The 19,636-nt window shown below is 56.6% G+C and overlaps 4 protein-coding genes across 4 annotated transcripts in view; 2 read left to right on the top strand and 2 right to left on the bottom strand.

Annotated features, from left to right (window-relative positions):
- The first annotated feature begins 7 nt into the window (after positions 1–7).
- PTSG_04321 (uncharacterized protein) lies at positions 8–2,477 on the top strand. Its single transcript, XM_004994352.1, has 6 exons — positions 8–243; positions 392–460; positions 556–617; positions 945–1,284; positions 1,505–1,978; positions 2,304–2,477. Exons 1-6 carry the CDS (start codon positions 70–72, stop codon positions 2,394–2,396), a joined length of 1,212 nt encoding a protein of 403 aa, XP_004994409.1. The 5' UTR covers positions 8–69; the 3' UTR covers positions 2,397–2,477.
- A 276-nt stretch (positions 2,478–2,753) lies between these two features.
- On the bottom strand, positions 2,754–8,735 carry PTSG_04322 (uncharacterized protein). Its single transcript, XM_004994353.1, has 12 exons — positions 7,553–8,735; positions 7,044–7,133; positions 6,262–6,720; positions 5,987–6,058; positions 5,713–5,765; positions 5,296–5,418; positions 4,889–4,967; positions 4,435–4,563; positions 4,128–4,208; positions 3,765–3,888; positions 3,392–3,478; positions 2,754–3,218 (listed from the first exon to the last, which is right to left on the bottom strand). Exons 1-12 carry the CDS (start codon positions 8,321–8,323, stop codon positions 3,130–3,132), a joined length of 2,157 nt encoding a protein of 718 aa, XP_004994410.1. The 5' UTR covers positions 8,324–8,735; the 3' UTR covers positions 2,754–3,129.
- Positions 8,736–8,887: 152 nt separating this feature from the next.
- Positions 8,888–15,274, top strand: PTSG_04323 (uncharacterized protein; the record flags this gene model as incomplete). The annotated part of the gene is made up of 8 exons (XM_004994354.1): positions 8,888–9,367; positions 9,715–10,538; positions 10,803–11,110; positions 11,376–11,506; positions 11,596–13,647; positions 13,878–14,042; positions 14,323–14,983; positions 15,219–15,274. 8 exons carry the CDS (start codon positions 8,888–8,890, stop codon positions 15,272–15,274), a joined length of 4,677 nt encoding a protein of 1,558 aa, XP_004994411.1.
- Positions 15,275–16,108: 834 nt separating this feature from the next.
- Positions 16,109–19,636, bottom strand: part of PTSG_04324 (uncharacterized protein) — a 5,019-nt gene continuing 1,491 nt past the window's right edge. Inside the window, exons 1-7 of the mRNA XM_004994355.1 lie at positions 18,842–19,636; positions 18,219–18,507; positions 17,949–17,997; positions 17,617–17,743; positions 17,252–17,293; positions 16,688–17,146; positions 16,109–16,358 (exon numbers count right to left, since the gene is read on the bottom strand). The exon at positions 18,842–19,636 is cut by the window's right edge and continues 1,491 nt beyond it. Of these exons, the coding sequence (XP_004994412.1) occupies positions 16,320–16,358; positions 16,688–17,146; positions 17,252–17,293; positions 17,617–17,743; positions 17,949–17,997; positions 18,219–18,507; positions 18,842–19,636 (1,800 nt within the window). The 3' untranslated portion in view covers positions 16,109–16,319. The remainder of the gene's footprint in view (positions 16,359–16,687; positions 17,147–17,251; positions 17,294–17,616; positions 17,744–17,948; positions 17,998–18,218; positions 18,508–18,841) is intronic.

A 19,636-nucleotide genomic window follows, 5' to 3' on the forward strand; every position in this document is an offset into this window, starting at 1 on the left:
CAGCAAGCAAGCAAGCAAGCAAACAGGCAGAAACAGGTTGTGGCCGTTGGCGAGTGGTTGGTGTCGGAGATGGAGATGGAGGTGGGATCGCAACAGAGAGGTGCGACAGCTGCCATGCAGCGACAAGGCGCCGCTGGTGACGGTGCAAGGACTTGTGGTGAGGAGGAGGGCGATGTGGAGATTGTGGAGTTCACCTGCGACGACAGTGGCAAGAACTTGCTCGTCTCCAACCTCGACCCAAACGTACGGGATGTGTTTGTGTTGTGTTTGTGTTGTGTTTGTGTTGTGTTGTGTTTGTGTTGTGTTGTGTTGTGTTTGTGTTGTGTTGTGTGAGTGCAGGACGACTCGACAACACTCAGTACGAGACTCAACCTTCATCACACACCAACAGGTTCACTTTGCAGACTTGCAGCGCATCTTCTGTCGGTTTGGCTTGCTGCGTGAGATTCAACTCAAAGAGGTGCGACAGCATTGCTTCACTGCGGCTTCTCGCTCGCTTGTTCACTTACACTCAAAACCGTCTCACACGCTGCCTCGTGCGCTTGCTGCCCTCAGCCTGGCGAGTTTATGCTCACCCGCTTCGCCTTTGTCAAATTCTGCAGCAAATACGAAGCCAGGTACACATGTCTACTATGTGGGTGTGTTGGCGTGTGAAGGGGGGAGCTAGTGTGAGTGTGTGCTCTCGTGTCTGTGCTCTCGTGTCTGTACTTGTCAACGCACATACACACACATTTGCAAACACTCAAACACACACATGTGCAAACAATCAAACACACACACATATGCAAACAAACAAACACGCACGCACGCACACACACGCACACACACACACACACACGCACACACACACACACACACACACGCACGCACACACGCACGCACGCACACACGCACACGCACACACACACACACACACACACACACACCACACCCTTTTTGTTCAGGAAAGCCAAACGTGCAGTGCACCGCCGTGTGAAGCTGCGAGGACGCTACGTGCACGTGAGCATGTGCACGCGAGAGCGCAAGTATGACATCCCGCTCTCCCCGTCCTTCTCCGTGTCCATGCTGCACCACTACCTCGGTGTTGGATCTGTCAGCATGGAGGTGGCATATGTGGACCAGGCGGCACTGCGCCACACTGCGTTTTCCTTCTTCGCACAACAACAACAACAACAACAGCAGCAGCAGCCAGCACAACGGCAGCGCGGTCGGCAAGCAGCACCAGCCATGCCACAAGCACCCGCAGCCAGCCAACGCCAATATCACTCACACAACCTCTCCCCGGTGTGTGCGTGTGTGTATGTGATGGGGGACTTTTCTGTACGAGCATGTGGCTCATGCTAGCTTGCTTGTATCGTGGCTGCACGAGCGTATCCACGTCATATGTGTTGTCTGTGTCGGTGTTCTTGTCAAAGATGCAGCAAGTGCCATCCCTATGCTCTTCCTTCTCTCACATGCGGTATCACACCATCACCACACGACACCGTTTCTGCTGTGTTGACAGGCCCAGGCCGAGGAGGTTCACGCCGCCCTCACGAGCCACGCGCACGAAGACCGCAACCACAGCCCGCCCCACGAACACACAGCTGCCACTGCCAACGGCGACACGAAACAAGATGAGGCAGAGGCAGTGGAGGCAGAGGAGGACACGCTGCTGATTGTGGTGTGCGCCCACGTGACCACGTTACCATCACCGGTGTACGGCGGGTGCCTGCAATCCATGCTGCCAGACTTGCTGCAGCGGCAGGTGCGTGCGCCGTTCACCCCCACGCGCTGCCTGGAGGTCGCACACAAGCTTGCCCACACCAACGCCGCCAAGAACGTCTTTGAGCAACTTCGCCTCGTGCGTGTGTACAGCGGTGCACGTGCTGTGCGCTGGGTGCCGGCCATTGCACCGCTCCCGCCGTCCCGCCTACAGCGCCTCATCCAGTCGTACCTGCAGCTGCTGGAGCACGGGCCAGCAACGGCAGACACCATCGTGCGTGCAATTGAGCGCGCGTGTGTGAGTGTGTTTGTGCGTGAGTGTGTTTGTGTGTGTGTGTGTGAGTGTGTGTGTGAGTGTGTGTGTGTGAGTGAGAGTGAGAGAGAGAGTGTGTGTGTGAGTGTGTGAGTGAGTGTGTGAGTGTGTGCGTGTGTGAGTGTGTGAGTGAGTGAGTGTGTGCGTGTGTGAGTGTGTGTGTGTGTGCACTTCACCTGCCTCTCTGTGCAGTCACCGCGTGTCTCCCTAACACCATCACATCGGCTCATAACGTTCACGACTCACCCATCTCACCCCTCGTGCCCGTGGCTGCGGTTATTTTCAGATTGATCCGTTTGTCGACGTTCCAGACGACCATGACGACGGCAATGACGATGCAGGCGAAGGTGAAAGTGAAGGTGACGGCGACAAACTGTGACTTTGTCGGCAATGGCCAGCGGTGCAACACACACGCACATACGCACATACGCACACACACACACACACACACACACACACACACACACACACACACACACACACACACACACACACACACACACACACACACGCACATACGCACACGCACACACACACACACACACGCACATACGCGCACACACCACACGCAGACATAAACACCTACACCTTCTTGCCCTTCATCTTCTTCTCTCTTCTCCGACCTAGTGCCCGTGACTCTACTGTTTTGCTCCTGTTCCTGACTATTGTGACTGCTGCCCCTTCCTCCATCCACTTGCCCCACCGGCTTCAATCGAGTGTGTTTCGATCGTGGCAATGGCCGACAGCGTGGTGTACTTGAGCTACAAAAATATCTATACACATGTGTGCGTGGTTGAGCTACCAACCTAACTGACCCAGTAAACGGAAACATCCAACAACGAAAGACAACCGAAAAAGCTGCAGGTACAACACGTTTGCTGTGCTCCCTGTCGTACCAAAAGGCAATAATATGTACAGCCAGTGCAATGGTTTGCATGTGCGCACATTACTGCAGTGCACCTGGGGTTGATGCAGCGAGTGCATGAACACCACGAAGCTAAAAACCAGGCATGCACTCACCACTCTCGTATTCACACTTTAACCACGCGACCCACCACCATCACCACCACCTCCAACTATTACATCCCTTTCCTTCATTCTCGTTATCGCTGCTATCTCATCTCGAGCTTGCGCGTGTGTGCGTGTGCGTCGTCGTCTTCAATTCTCGATCCGTCCCCCTCAGCTTTCAGCTCCACATCCGCTGTTCAGTCGCATGCACATGAATGAGCAAGGAAGTTGAGTTGAGTTGAGTTGAGTTGAGTTGAGTTGAGTTGAGTTGAGTTGAGTTGAGTGAAAGAGTTTGGAAGCGCAGAACACTCGCTATGATTCACAAACGCTGCGTGGGTTTGTGCATGTGTACAAGTCATCACTCACATGTGTCTGCAACGAACGATGCGTTGAAGACGTGCTGTTGCGTGTCATCTGTCAGCGAGTACATGCGCCCATCGTGCCGCTTGCGGTCTGTTGCACGCAGCGAAGGCGCAATGGGTGCGTGGAAACGAGTGTGTGCGAGTGTGTGCGAGTGTGTGCGTGTGTGTGCGTGCGTGTGTCACCGAGTGTACAACATTGTTGTTGTTTAAGTTGTTGTTTAAGTTGTTGTTTAAGTTGTTTAAGTTGTTGTTGTTTAAGTTGTTGTTGTTGTTGGTGGTGGTGGTGGTGTGATTGTTATAAACACAGCAAGCACCTCACATTCCTGGTCGCAGGGTGTGTGCAAGCGACAGCAACAGGCATTGCACGTGCTGCGCACCTGGAACGCTCATGGAGACGAAGAGCGCCACAAAGACGGACACACACCCAATCAGGAACGGGCTTCCGGGAAACGGAACAAGCGGCCGGTTGCCGCCTTCCTGATCCAGCGGCACCTCCGTGTACTGAATTGGTGGCACGTGGCAGACGACGTGTCGTGGCAAAATCGTGTGTGTGTGTGTATTTGTGTGTGAGTCAGTATTTGTTTGTTGGCAAAGGAGGTGAGTGGAAAAGGGTGGCGAACGAGGTGGTGTTCATCTACTGGACAGTGTGCATGCGACACGTGAGAGCATCACCACCATCACTATCCATCACGCCGACCTTCACTCGCACCACCACCACCACCACCACCACCATCGCAGACCTGGAAGAGGGCGCCAAAGACGGCTGGGCCGAGACCCGTGCACAGGCTGCGAATCCCGGTCACCATGCCTTGAACAGCACCCTTCATGGTTGAAGAGACGGTGGTGATGAGCACAGGCATTGGAGTTAGAGCTTGGGGTCGGCTTGAACGGGGATGTAAACACACAAAACATACGCACACACGCACATAACACACACACACACACATAACACAGACAGACACAGACACAGACACAGACACAGACACAGACACAGACACAGGCACAGACACAGACACGCAAACGCGCGAACAAACCCACACAGCGCACCTGCTGGCCTGGCGCTGCTGTCTGGGAGAGGAGGGCTGAGACGGCGGGATAGTTAAGGCTGCTGAAGGCGAGCAGCCCGCCCGTCATGAACAGCGCCCACTTGGTCGTCACCACCCCATACAGCGCAAGCTGCAGCGACGTGAGATTGGAGACGAGAGGGAGCGGAGGGGAGGGGGAGAGAGTGTGTGCGCGAGTGTAACCGTGAGTGGCGGCGGGAAGAATGGGTGAAGGCGGTCGACGGGCATCGCACAGACGGACGCACAAACACGAACACACACAGGCACAGACACAGACACGAACAAGCAAACAAAAACAAAACAAAACAAAAAACCAAAATAAACAAACTAACAAGCAAACAAAGCAAAACAAAACAAAACAAAATAAAAGCAAACAAACAAGCACACCAAAGCAAAATAAAAGCAAAACAAAAGAAAACACCATCACAGTGGCAGACCTGGCATGCCTGGGCGATGAGGCCGGCGATGATGACGGATTTCTGCGACATGCTGTGGGACATGGTGGACAGCACATACCTGCAGCACGGACGGGGGTTGAGGTTGCATGCATGGGGGGGGGGAGGTGCACAGTTTGGAATGAGAGAGGAAGAACACAATACAACCCACCAGCACTGATGGGCACTCAGTTCAACAAGACAAGGACAAATAGGAGACAGACAGATAGACAACACACGGTAAGACAGACACAAAACGCAGGCACAATACAAGACAAATGCACACACACACACAGACAGACAGACAGACACACACACACACACACACACGAAACATACACACGAAACATACACACGAAACATACACACACACGAAACACACACAGACACACACACACACATGAACGAACGTTTGCGCGAGAATGGAGAGGATGCCAACACCGGCAATGAAACCAGCGAGATCGGGCTTGGAGAAGCCGATGCTCTGCAGATACAGCATCAGGCACTGGTACTGGCCCGCCTCAGGCAGGTAGCTGCAAGGGGGTGTTGTTGTTGTTGGTGGTGGTGGTGTCGGTGTGTGGAGGAGGTGAGTGTGATAGAGCGTGTGAGTGTGATAGAGTATATGTGAGAGAGTATTTGTGTGAGTATGAGGAGAGGGTATGGATGAGCGAGTGTGAGTGAGCGTGCGTGAGCGTGCGTGAGCGTGTGTTAGCATTTGTGAGCGTGAGTTTGTCAGACGGTGAGTGAGGATATGTGTGCATGTGTTGTGTACGAGGTGCTCTTCACGAAACAGCGGCACTCATGCAAGCGCAAGCACACGGACACACCTGAAGAAGACGATGACCGACCACTTGAGCATGTACACGTTGCTGAACACAACCTGACGTGGCAGGAGAGAGATTGCAATGCGTGAGAGGTGAAGCATGCACATGCAGAGCAACTGCACGCCCAAAAGAACGCACAGACACACAGACACAGACACAGACAGAGACAGATACAGACACACACGCATTCACACACACACACACACACGCATTCACACACACACACACACACACACACGCATTCACACACACACACACACGTGTGCCTCAAGCTCACTTTGAGCGATGAAAACGGGCTGGCAATCTGCCATGAAAATGTTTTCTTCTGCACCTCCGATGGGGGCACGGACTGAGGATGGTGTTGGGTGCGACGGTCATATGGCTGCAGGTGAGGACGACGACAGGCCTCGAATCAAACAACACACACACACACACACACACACACACACACACACAATACATTCGAGGCGTATAAAGCACACAGCGCGTGCACATGCAAATGCAGATACACACAGACACACACACAAGACCCCGGCAGCCAACCGGCTTTACCTCTGGGACGAAGAGGGCGATGAAGAGGACGTCGATGGCGGCGATGATGGTGCTGACCGCGCAGACGAAATGAACGCCATACAGTGACTGCAGCAGGGAGCCGAGCGCAGGGCTGATGACAAGGCTGGCAGCAAAGGTGGCGGACACCTGCCCAAACGCCGCACTCCGCTCCTCCTCATTCGTCACGTCGGACACATACGCAAAGACGATGGAGAAGGTGACGGCAAACACGCCGGAGAAGGCAACAACTAGCACGTGCCACCACAGGTTGGCGATGAGCAGGAAGGGCAGGGGTAAGCAGGTGGCGCCCACAGCAAGGAGGAGGAACCGCTTTCGCCCAGAGGTGTCTGAGAGAGCACCCAGGACCGGCGCACTGAGGAAGGAGAGAAACCCTTTCAGCCCCTGTGTCAGCCCAAGCACCATCCACTTGCTCTCCGGCCCAAAGAAGTCCGCAAACGCCTGCACGCGCGTGTGTGAATGAGTGAGGCGCGGAATGCAAGGGAGAGAAATGTGTGTGTGTGTGTGTCAGTGAGCATGAGAACATACGTCCATGTGAAGATCTGTGTGTGTGTGTGTGTGTGTGTGTGTGTGTGTGTGTGTGTGTGTGTGTGTGTGTGTGTGTGTGTGTGTGTGTGTGCGTGCGTGTGTGCGTGCGTGTGACGGAGAGCGCGTCTCGCTCAACCAACAACCAATTGACCACCCAACAAATTCCCCACCCGCCGTTCACACCTCAGCATCACCCATCTTCTCCCTTCTTAGTTCCTCTTCTCCTGGTGCAGCACCTCTGGGAGGATGGTTGTGACGAGCCCCCACGCAAAGAACTCGAGGAAAATGACGACGGTGATGTAGTTGACATATGACTGCGATGTCATCTGTCAGCGCCACAGCAACGCAGTGGAGCAAGCGAGATATGGTGGGAGGAACCACGGTGAGGTGAGAGAATGGCAAACAGCCGAGTTGCTGGTCGCCAGCAACGGCAGCGCCAGCTGGGCTGCACTGCGTCCTCAAAGATGCAAACAGCTTGACGCACAACCAAGCACCTTCACACGTTGATGCCTACAGGCAGACAGAAATACAGAGAGACAGACAGAGAGACAGACAGAAATACAGAGAGACAGACAGAGAGACAGACAGAAAGACAGAGAGACAGGCAGACACACAGGGGGAGAGAGAGAGAGAGAGAGAGACAGAGAGACAGACAGGAATACAGGCCACCACCACCACCACCACCACCACCACCACCACCACCCCACCACCACCACCACAGAAACACACGCTGCAGAAAGAATACCTTGTCTGGGTTTGTCATCATGCGGCAGCGAAGGCGACGGCTGAGCCACCGCCCAAAACCGGAGCAGCACGCACTGACTGCGCCAGCACACGTCGACGCCGCTGATGACGATGACGTGCGCCGAGATGACTTGCGCTTGCGAGCAGATGCAGAGGTGGAGGAAGATGAAAGAGAAGCCCCCGCCCCTGGCAGCGCAGACATGACGGCGGCGGCAGCTGTTGTTGTTGCCGATGCTGCTGCCTTTGATAGAGAGGCGGCGGTTGTTAGCCCAGGCCCGTTGCTTGCGGAGGCGGGGAGCGGGGCAGCGCCAACCACGGCCCCGCTGTCGGCACCGCCCATGACGTGCACATGGTCCTGTGCGCATGCCGCACACGCCTGGTGCCCCGCGCGGTCCTTTGTCAGCGCTGGATTGGCACTGCAGGTGCATACGGCCTCGGGGTGGTCACCTGGCGGCGCAGCTACGGTGGATGTCGTGCGGGCACGGATGGTCGCCGACGACGCGGTGCTGTTGCCGTTTGATCCATCGATAGGCAGTGCATGCGACATGTGTGCTGTTGCATCTGCACGCATGTCGTGATTCGATCCCACGTTCATCAGTATTGCGTCGTCGTTGTGCTCGTCGTGGTGGTGGTGATGGTGGTGCTGTGGCAGGCGGTGGCTGGCATGTCGGTGGCGGTGGTGGTGATCGCTGTCATCATCGTGTGACTGCAAGCGGATGTGGCGCTGGCGTTTTCGCGGCAGCAGTGCCCACACCGCTTTGAGCAACCCCATCAGTCAATGCTGGATCAGATGGAAGGGAAAGAGTAGGAGGGGGGAGGGGAAGAGGGGAAGAGGAGAACTGGTGCTCGGCGCATATGTATGTGGATGTGTGTTTTCTGCGTTTGCGTGGGTGGATGCGTATGTGTGTTGGGGTATGTGTGTGTGTGTGTGGTTGTGTTTGTTTGTGTGCCGCTGGGGAGGGTCAGTTGTTCCAGTTCAGAGACCACTCGTCTCCTCTCTGGTCGTGCGTGTCCGAGTGTTGTTCGTCTGTCTTGCTTGTCGTTGATGCCAAGAACAGCAACCAACAGCAACCAAGCAATGAAAGGTGGCCTGCACGCACACACAAAACAGACAGCAACTTGTATTTTTGGTGTCACGACTGAATTCAGTCTCGACTATGGCATGACTCATTTCTCGCTCTCGCTTGCTCTGTTTGTGCTCGCTCCACAAGACACAAGCAAAAGACAGACAGACACACAACCTCTGGTTCCTCCGTGTGACACACACACAGACACAGACACAGACACAGACACATAAACACGCACACCTCCCCCCGACACACACACACCGACGTGCATGGCGGAGCACACGAAGCTGTTGCACAAGCAGGGCGCAGGGCCGCAGCAGCGGTTTGGTGGCGGTGGCGGCATGATGGACAAGCCCAGCGTGTGGGACCAGGACCGCCCGCACGAGGGTGCGCTGGAGCGCGACATCGAGGACGACGATGGCGGTGGTGGTGCTGATGATGGTCAATATGAAAACCGCGGCAGAAACTTGGAGGCAGGGGCGGCCGCCTTTGCCAACAATGCCCGCGCCAACAGCAACCACCACGTGCACAGAGAATCAGAGCGCCAGCGGCTGTTGGATGGCACCGAGGATGATCCGCCAGAGGCGCTCCTCTTCATGTGCTGTCCGTCGCCTGACTCCTGGACACAGGCATTTTGCGTGTGTGCCCTTGCCACCGTGCTGACCATTTTGGCGACTGCCCTTGTCGGCTCTGCCGGCAACAACAAATACGCACCCAGCACCTTTGTCCAACGCGTCACCTACCAACAAGTGTGTGCGTGTGTGTTTGCGTTTGTAGGTGTGCGTGTGTGTTTGTAGGTGTGCGTGCGTGTAGGGTTGTGGTATGCGTGTATAAGGGTGCAACTTTGTGTGTGTGTGTGTGTGTGTGTGTGTGTGTGTGTGTGTGTGTGTCTGCCTGCCTGTCTGTCTGTCGGTCTGTCCGAGTGAGTACGTTTCGACTGGTTGTTTTAGTTGCTGTGCCCGCTTGCTTTTCCACCACCACCACCACCACCACTGACACCACCACCACCACTGACACCACTCATCACCAACACCCTATTTCACCACCTCACGACCACGGCCACCACCCCTGCCACTATTGCGACCACCCGATGCAGCTGTATGACCACTTGCACGAGCTGAATGCGACTGCAGCGAGCACGCCAGATGGCCCGCCGTCCCGGAGTGTCCTGTACGGGTTCAACCGCAGCGCCGCATATGTGGAGGCGCAGCTTGAGCCCCATCGCGCCGGGCTCACCAACGTCACCCGACAGTACTTTGAGGCGCCCGTGTGGGAGGACAGGGGCAACCACACCATGACCGTGGCCAGTGGCAGCATCACCCTACACCTCCACCCCTACGTCGAGTTCCAGCCGCTCCGCTTCTCCGGCGGGACAGGCGACCCCATATCCGCGGTTGCCGTCAACTTTGACGGCGCCGCGTGCACGCGAGCGGCGTTTGCTGCGGCGAGCGGCAAGGTGGCGGTGGTGCCAGACACCAGCACGTGCAGCAACCTGTACCAGCGAGCGCGGGCAGCACAGCAGGCTGGCGCCGTGGCCATGGTGGTGTACCGAGAGCAGGCGGATGCCATGCTGCCCAACGAGCGCGTGCGAGACCCGACGTGGGCGTACAACGCCTCGGTCCCCTTTGTGCAGATCCCTGTTGTTGGCGTGGTGCACTTGCTAGCTGCCGCAGTTGCCGATGGGGTGCAGGTGAACATGACGGTCAACGCAGCAAGTGCCGTTGTGGAGACATTCAACCTGCTTGCTGTGCGCCAGGGCACGCTGCCGTACGCGGTTGTTGTTGGCGCCCACCTCGACAGCGTTCCGCGTGGGCCCGGCATCAACGACAACGGCTCTGGCGCGGCGGTGGTGCTGGCCATGGCGCAGCAGATTGCGCGCTTCAACCTCCGCCCAACCCTCACCGTCATCTTTGCCTTCTGGTCAGTCACTGCGATTGGTGTATGGTGCGGGGGGGGGGGCGTGTGCGTGGTGGGTGGAGAGGGGAGGTGATGGGGATGGGGTGTAGGTGTGTGCATCTTGTGGTCTTTCTTTGGCGACCACGAAATGGGTCGATGGGACACACCCAGAAAAACGCACGCACACATGAATGCATCTACTCATCCACATCCACACACGCACACACACCCACGCACACACCCTCCCGCACACACCACACCACCACACCACACGCACATGTTGTGCAGGGGCGCTGCTGAGGAAGGGCTGCTTGGGAGCGGGTACTTTGTGTCGAAGCTCAACTCCAGCGACACCCCAGTCCATGAGCCCGTCATTGCCAACATCAACGTGGACACGTTGGCCAGCCCAAACTACGCGCGCTTTGTGTACGAGGGCTCTCTGCTGCCGCCGGGCACGGCGCGTGCAGGATCCATCTTCCTGCAGCAGCAGTTTGAGGCGTATTTTTCCGCCAACTTGGAGGCGTTTGAGTACATGCCCTTTGTCACCAAGGAGACGGACATTGACGGCTCAGACTACCTCCCCTTCTTCCTCCACGGTGTGTATTGTGTTGTGTGTTTCGTGTTTCGTGTGTGTTTGCGCGTGAGTGAGCGTGTGAGTGAGTGTGTGTGGGTGTGAGTGAGCGTGTGAGTGAGTGTGTGTGTGTGAGTGTGTGTGGGTGTTTGCCTGTGTTTGCTGGCGTTTGTGTGGTTCACATTTTTCCCCGCTCACACGCACACACACACACACACATACACACACACACACACACACACACACACACACACACACACACACACACACACACACACACACACACACAGGGATTGCTGTTGGCGGGGTGACGGCTGGAACGACGTCACTGAAGAACATCAAGCAGCGGTCGCAGTTTGGCGGGCTCTCTGGCGTTCCCTTTGACCCGTGCTTCCATCGCGCATGCGACACGTTTGAGAACGTCAACATGTTTTCGTTGTTGAATCTCGGGCACGCCACCGCCTATTCGCCCACGCCACCTTGCTCAACCTGTGCGGCCTCGTGTGCAAGCTCTCCTCCAAGATGGAGGGCGTGCACGACGTGATGGTGGAGTGCGTGCGCCACAACTACTTTGACGCCTTTGTGCAGGGCTTCTACCACACCTCCCGAACCACCATCGCCGACCTGCCCACGTCGTCAAGCACAATCCGCTCCAACCACAGCACCTACCCCTTTCTCAAGTTCTTCGAGCACATCTTCGCCGCACGTAACCTCCTGTACGAGCTCAGGTTCCGCCTGCGTAGCGGTGCTCCTCTCCCGCGCACGTTCAACGGCGCTGTGGGTCAATCCTCCAAGGACCAAGTGCTGCAGATGTACGAGACGGGGCTCGATCGCTTCGATCGCCTCATTGGCAAGCACGTCGCCTACCGCATGTTCTGCCTCTTCCTCGACGCCTTTGGCAAGCTGGGTGATGTCTTGCGTCAGGGCATTGAGGACGCGCTGGAGGCAGAGCGACACGAGGACAAGCAGCTCGTGCGCGATGGCAGCAAAGGTGATGGCGAGGACGCCGGTGACACCAAGGACGACGATGATGATGACGACGACGACGACGACGACGATGGCGATAATGGTGATGGTGACAGCACGGAGGGCAACAAGGAGCAGAAACAAAAGGAGCAGGGAGGCACTGTGGAGAAGTTCAAAGCCATCAACACGAGGCAGAAGGAGGAGTGGGTGCTGTGCTTGAGCCAGGGCGTGTCGCAGCTGACCAAGTCCCTCAGCTCGATGGTGGTGTTTGCCAGTGACCTGCCGTACGCCGCGCCAGAGCTCATGCTCATTGTGGAGCAGGCGGTGACCAACACCACCAGCAAGACGGCCCAGGCCTTCCAGCACCGCACCTCGGAGCGGGTGATTGAGCTGCTGGCCAACATCACGGAGCACGCCGTCGTGCGCGATGTCTCCGATGCCGCAGACGTGCGCGTGTCTGGCCAGCTGAGCGAGGAAGGGAAGAAGGTGTACCCGTACCTGCGCAAGGTGGAGCTTGTCTCCTCCGTCATCTTCCAGGCCAACCCCGTGCCCGTGCTCGTGTCCCTGCTGCGCGGCCGCAAGCAGCACAACAACGTCTTCCGCACCACCGCCCAGCTCAGCACCCAGATGGCCTGGTTCACGAGCGCCCTGCGTGCCCTGGCCAACCTGGCCAAGTCGAAGAAGGAGCACCGCCTGCGCATCGTGCACGAGGGTCTCGTTCCCGTCCTGCTCCGCTTCCTCATTGTCGGCAACCTCAAGCTGCGGCACAACGCCACGCGCTGCCTCAACGAGACGCTCAAGTTCACGCCGGAGAGCGTGGAGCAGTTTGTCAAGGAGCAGGGCCACCTCACCGTGCTGCGCTTGGCCCAGGAGGCCACGAACAAGGCCATCACCAGCGTGGACACCCGTCTCGAAGGCATCCTCTTCAGCGTGCTCGGCGCCGTGTGCTCTGTGCCCGCGGGCGCCAACGCCCTGCTTGACGAGCCAGACTTTATGGAGCTGCTCTCCAACGCTGCACTCGAGCAAAAGGAGCTGTACACATCCGGTGGCGGCCTCAGCGGCGCGCGCCTCAACATGTGCGACAAGGTCAACCTGCTCTTCCTCCTGCTCACAGAGCTGCAGTTCCCGGCCAGTCTCAAGGAGGTGCAACAGCACCTGTCAGGCTTGCACGTGCAGCTGTCGCGCTCGCGCGAGTTCCGGGACAGGCACCACAGGGTGAGCGTCAAGATTGGGCGGGACAACGACAAGGCGCAGCGCCGGGCCGATAGCGCGCGGGATGAGGCTCTCGACATGAACGAGGACGATCCAGACTCGCAGCCGGAGCACGAGAGCGACCGTGACTCGCTCCAGGCCGGCGAGCTCTCCTCGCGGGATGGCGTGCCCTTGTCCAAGTTTGAGACGTATGTGTACCAGCTGGCCGAACTGGCCAAACTGTGCGCCGAGGATGAAGCGGACACAGCAAAGGCGGTGGCCGCTGGCACGCGCATCTGCTTCCTGTCGTATTCCTGGAAGCACAAGACTCGCTTCAAGCAGCTGGAGCACGCCCTCAAACAGGCTGGCTTCACAGTCTGGCGCGACGAGAACGAGATGGGCAAGGTGCGCGTGCGTGTGTGTGTGTGTGTGTGCAGGCTGGGCAGTGGTTGTCGTTTTCGCATTGTGCGTGCGTGCGTGTGTGCGTGTCTTGTGTAACCTTGTGTTCGTGGGTAATTGTGTGCACGATTTGCGTATGCGTGTGTGCGTTGCAGTGTGCCGTGTATGGTGCGCTCTTATCTCACCTCCCCATCTCACATCTTGTCACATTATTATTTGACTGGTTGCGAGTGCAGAAGGACAGCATCCTTGAAAGCATGGGCGACGGCATTCATGGGTCTGCGTGCGTGATCATCGACTACTCGCCAGAGTATGCCGAGTCGCACAACTGCCGCAGCGAGCTGCACTACGCCCACAAGAAGCGCAAGCCGCTCTTCTTCGTCAAGACGACGCGTGCGAACGTACGTTCTTGTGGTAGCTTCTGTCAGGTGCTTTTGCTTGAAGCGGCGATGGCCACAACCTCTTCGCGTCTGTCCGTCTTTGTTTCGGACATGCCAACGGCATCTCACGTTCTGTTCAAAACACACACACACACACACATACACACACACAACACAACACACACACAAATGCACATAAACACACACACAACACAACACAACACAACACAACACAACACAACACAACGCAACACAACACGCACGCACACACAAACAAACAAACAAACGTACGCGCGCGCAGCCACCGGACGGGTCCTCGCTTGACTTTGCCCATGGCAGCCACCTGTATGTGGACTACTCCAAGGTCAACTCCGGCACAGATTACCGCCGTCTCAACCAGCAGCTGTGCAACCAGATTGAGGCACGCCTCAAACTCCCGCCATCCGAGATCACAGACGCCGGTTGGGGATTTGAGGAGACGCTCGAGAACTTCCTCTCGTATGCGGGCGTCACCCACGAAGACTCGCACCAAGCGCTGTCCATCCACGGCGTCAAGACGTACGCGCTGCTCAAGTCGCTGTCACGCGAGGAACTGCGTCATATGGGCGTAATGATGAGCGACGTCGTTGCCATCATGGACAAGCAGAAGACATTCAAGCCGTCGGAGTTTGGCGGCTCGTCGGAGTTTGGCGGCTCGTCGCAGTCTGGCGGTCGTCCGTCTGCTTCGTCGTACTCCAGCACGTACACCACCAGCCTGCCGTCAAAGGTGCAGCTGTCAACGCAGCAAGAGCATGAGCAGGCACCGCCACCATACCGCTCTGGGCACTCGACCAGAGAGCGCCCACTCCCGCCAACGCCGAGCACGGCGCCGGCCACCAGCGCTGCGCAGTCGGCTTACTCCACGTTGCAGCGTGATCCATCGTTCACCGCCCCGCCAACACGCCGCGCCACACAGCGCCAAGGTGCGTGTGCATTGTGTTTGTATGTGTGGATGTGTGGATGTGTGTGTGTATGTGTGGATGTGTGTGTGTGTATGTGTGGATGTGTGTGTGTGTGTGTGCGTGTGTGTGTATGTGCGTGGGTTGTCGACACTGTTGCCACTAGTTTGGCGTGTGTGGCGCGTTCTCATTCACGCCTTCATTCACGCCTTCATTCACGCCTTCATTCACGCCTTCCCCATTCGCTTGCCTGTCGCAGACGATTTTGGCTTCGAAGGCTCCGAAGACGCCGTGTTTGATCTGGATGAAGCGTAAACCAATCACCACAAATCCTCCATTCGCCTCGGTGCTCATGTTGTTACCCACGCCCACCTCTGCCTTCTTCCATCTTGTTACACATACCAACAGTCAACGTTCCGCAATGTTTGGAGGAACTGCCGCTTTCTCTTCCTTGTGCTCTCTCTGCCTTTGGTGCTTTCTTCACTGGCTGCCGATGTTGTTGTTTGTTGGTCGACACCCGCATGCTTGCTCATCGTGTTGGTGTTGAGATGCTTGCTTGCGTTTGTCTTCCTCGTGCCTTCCTGCTTTTGGTTTGCCTGTTTGTTTCTTCAACTTACCCCACCAAACTGTGTTGCTGTCCTGTTGCCCTTGTCGTTTGTTCTGCGGCCTCTGTTCATGCATTTGTTCTCACGTTGCCTGAATGTGCGGTGGTTGTGATGCCCTCACTCATCACGCTCTCACTGCACATCAACCACACCACATGCACGCGCCTTTCGTTGCCCACACACACGCACACGCACACACACACACACACACACACACACACACACACACACGCGCGCGCGCCTTTCGTTCGTTACACCCCCTCCTACCAATACACACAGCACGACACAATCAGCAGCCACGTCCAACGTGTCTTGAAGCTGTTTTACAAATACGACTCGAAACTGGATGGTGTCAACCGCACACATCCGTCAACAAAAGAAAAAAAAAAGTCAGAGCAAGCACAGCTGCAGCAAGTAAACGTGCACAGCGTGCGCCCGCAAACAACAACTTAAACAACTTAAACAACAACAACAACTTAAACAACAACAACAACAACAACAACAACTTAAACAACAACAACAACTTAAACAACAACAACTGAGACAACAACAACTTAAACAACAACAAATAAGCAAGCAAGGGCAGACATATATGTTGCGGTTCTTCGAATAATGGTCAGGTTGTGCTGGCTGTGGTGGATGGATGGAAATAGAGATAAAAGCAGAGGAAAGGGAATCGCAACAATAATCAAAGCAGCAGGATCCGTGCATCTGTTGCACGTGATGCTGGTGGTGGAAAGTGGCGCACGAGGGCATCAGTGGCTCTTGCCAAACACGTCTTCCGTCCACAGCGTCTGCAAGTGTGCATGTGTGTACATATATATGTGTGTGTGTGTTTAAGTGGGAAATTGGGAAGGTGAGAAAGGAGACAACAAGAGCGAGGTGACCATGAAACAAGTGGCAGGGGGGAACACGCCAGCAGATTTGAGGCTGAGAGGACCAGTTACACATCAACACTTTGAGCACGCAAGCGCAATGACAAGCAGGCAGACGGACAGATGAACAAACGAGCGGACAGATACACAGACAGACAGACAGACAGACACACACACACACACAGAGACAAACACACACACACACACACAGACACACACAAATTCTACCACCACCATCTCATGCGCACCTGTAGGAGGGCCATGGAAGGGTCACGGCGGCGGCGGGAGCGGCGAACAGGCTGCTGCGACCCCAACTCGTCTCCGTCTCCGTCTCCGTCTCTATCTCCATCTCCATCTCCGTCTCCGTCTCTATCTCCGTCTCCGTTGATCTCGCCACCCTCCATCGCAGCAGCGCCATCGGTTGCAACGACGTTGATTGCAGCATCACCACAGTCGCCGTCAGCACTCGTGTCATCAGTGTTGGCTGTCGTGGTCGTCGCTGTGATTGTCGTTGTGGCTTGACCATCGCCTTCAGCCGCAACAGCAGAAGCACCATTGTTGCTGCCCGTCTCCTTGGCTTGTTGCTGCTGTTGCTCATGTGTTTGCTCTTTCTCTTCCTGCTCGGGTTGCTCGGCGTATTCTGGCTGCTCGGCAGTTTGCATGCAAGCATTCGCTGCGCTGCACGCCACCTGCACGCTCGCATCGGCCTGGCAAGAAGAAGAGGGACCAGGTAAGACGTGAGGGAAGCAGAATACCAAGTGTTGTCAGAATTCCCACGGCGTGCATGCGTGCATGCGTGCGTGTGTGTGTACCTGCGGTGGGCGGCGGGCTGCTGCGAGTACCCGTTCGAGGTACTAATGATGGCGAGGGTGGAGAGGAGGCGATGATTGCGCGTGAACAAGACCAATTAGTTCGAATAGGCGGAGTACATCGACAAGTAAATGCACGGGCACAGACAGACAGAAAGATAGACAGACAGACACAGGCACACACCCACACCCACAGACAGACAGACAGACACACACAGGCACTCACCCACACCCACAGACAGACAGACAGACAGACAGACAGACAGACAGACAGACAGACAGACAGACACACACCCACACCCACACACCCACCCACACCCACACCCACACTCACTCCCCCCCCCCACGACACACAAAGCAAAGCTCACGTTGATGCGAGAGATGAGTTCAAACTTGAAGCGGAACGTCGGATTCGTCTGTGATTCGTCGTGCGGCCACACCGCCACCGCCGCCTCTTTCGGATTGTAATCGCGCCGCTCGCACCGTATGCACAGCCTATCGTGTGCGCAGGAGTTGGGTGACACACGCAAACATACACAGGGACGTTTCCAAAGTGTACATGCGAGCAGACGTGAATGGAAGCGTGTGTATGAGTGAGCAAGCAGCAATGGCGAGAAACAAAGCACCAGTATGCGAAGGTCAAACAGAGGACAGTGGAGATGGTATAAGGGAGCGGCGGGGGAGGAGGTGTGGCACATACCGTGGCTTTGGGAGGGTGGAAGCACACTTGCCGCACAGCGTAGATGTGCCTGATTCGTGTGATGATGGTGGAGAGTTCCAAGAATGAGGGCAATGCAAAGGAAAGGAAGAGGACAATGTTTGTGCAACAAAACCGAGTCAAACTGCACATAGACAGACAGACAGGCAGGCGCGCACACACACACACACACACACACACACACACACACACACACACACACACACACACACACACACACACACACACACACACACACACACACACACACACCCTTGTTGATCTGGGCGGATGGGTCGAGCAGGTGCGGAAGTGGTGGTGCAGACGGTGGGTTGGTGCCACGAACAGCAGCAGCACCAGCAGCAGCCGTGCTGATAGTCGTTGCAGTCGTGGTCGCGGGCGGTGCTCCGTGCAACGACGCCGACAACGGCAGCGGCGGCGGGTCGCGTGTGAGCGGGGGGCAGTATGGGGTGACCGGGTTGGTCGGCTCGTCGCCGCCCACAAAGTCGCGGGGAGCAAACGGAATGCGTGCTTGCAGCGCATACAGCGACGTGAAGAACGCCTGGCAACACCACACGTCGGGATATGGGAAGAGGAAGAGGAACAAGCAAGAGCATGGCGCGGTGTGAGTTTGTGCGTGTGAGTGTGATTTTGCGCGTGTGTGTGTGTTTGGGTGAGCGCCGCAGCGCAATCATGGTGAATGGAAAGGTATCGGAATGCAATCGTGCTTGCAGGCAAACGTGCACACGCTAGACCACAACACACAAACACACAGACAGACAGACAGACAGGCAGACAGACAGACAGACAGACAGACAGACAGACAGACAGACACACACACACACACACACACACACACACACACACAAAAGCACACGCGCGGCAACACAACCCACGTTGTCGAAAGTGTCATGGGAGCCACAGATGAGGGCAAAGGCGTTTGCCATTTCCTTCGGCGACCGGAAGTGACCGCCACCCATCTTCACCTGCCCATACCCATTGCCCGTTTTCTTCTTCTTCTTCTCCTTCGAGTCATCATTCTCGTCGTCATCGTCATCATCATCATCATCATCATCATCATCATCATCATCATAATCATCATCGCCACCGCTACCATCGTCACCATCACTACCGCTTGTCTCCTCATCATCCTCATCCTCCTCTTCTTCCTCATCATCAGACACGCGCTGCTGCTGCTTCCGTTTCTTCGATGCACCTTTGGCCTGCCCACGCGTGCGCTTCGCTGTGCCACCGCCACCACCACCACGACGGCTGCTGCTTCTGCGTGGCCGCCGCCGCTGTTTCCTTGCTGCTGCACGTCGCCTCTTCGGCATCAGCGCCGCCACCGTCGGGGTTGGTGTCCGTTTGGATGACGATCCGCGCGCACTCCCGCGCGTGACAACAGGCGTGGGCTTTGTCACCACCGCCGCCGCTGTTGTTGTGGTGGTGGTGGTGCTGCGGCGGCGAGTGTTTGTGCGTGTCATCTTGGGTGTTCCCGGCACGGGCACGGAGCCATTGGTCTGCCGCCGCCCACGCTTCGATCGCATGCTTGGTGTCGATGGCGACAGTGGTGCATCCGCGCTCCCTGACGGTGACGCTGACACCGATGATGCTGGTGACGCACGTGTCAGGTTGGTCGGTCCCACGGTGGACGCGCCTTTCGACATCTTTGGCCGCGGGCGCCGTGGTGT

The sequence above is a fragment of the Salpingoeca rosetta genome (assembly GCF_000188695.1).
Source record: "Salpingoeca rosetta unplaced genomic scaffold supercont1.10, whole genome shotgun sequence".
NCBI classification, from domain to species: Eukaryota; class Choanoflagellata; order Craspedida; family Salpingoecidae; genus Salpingoeca; species Salpingoeca rosetta.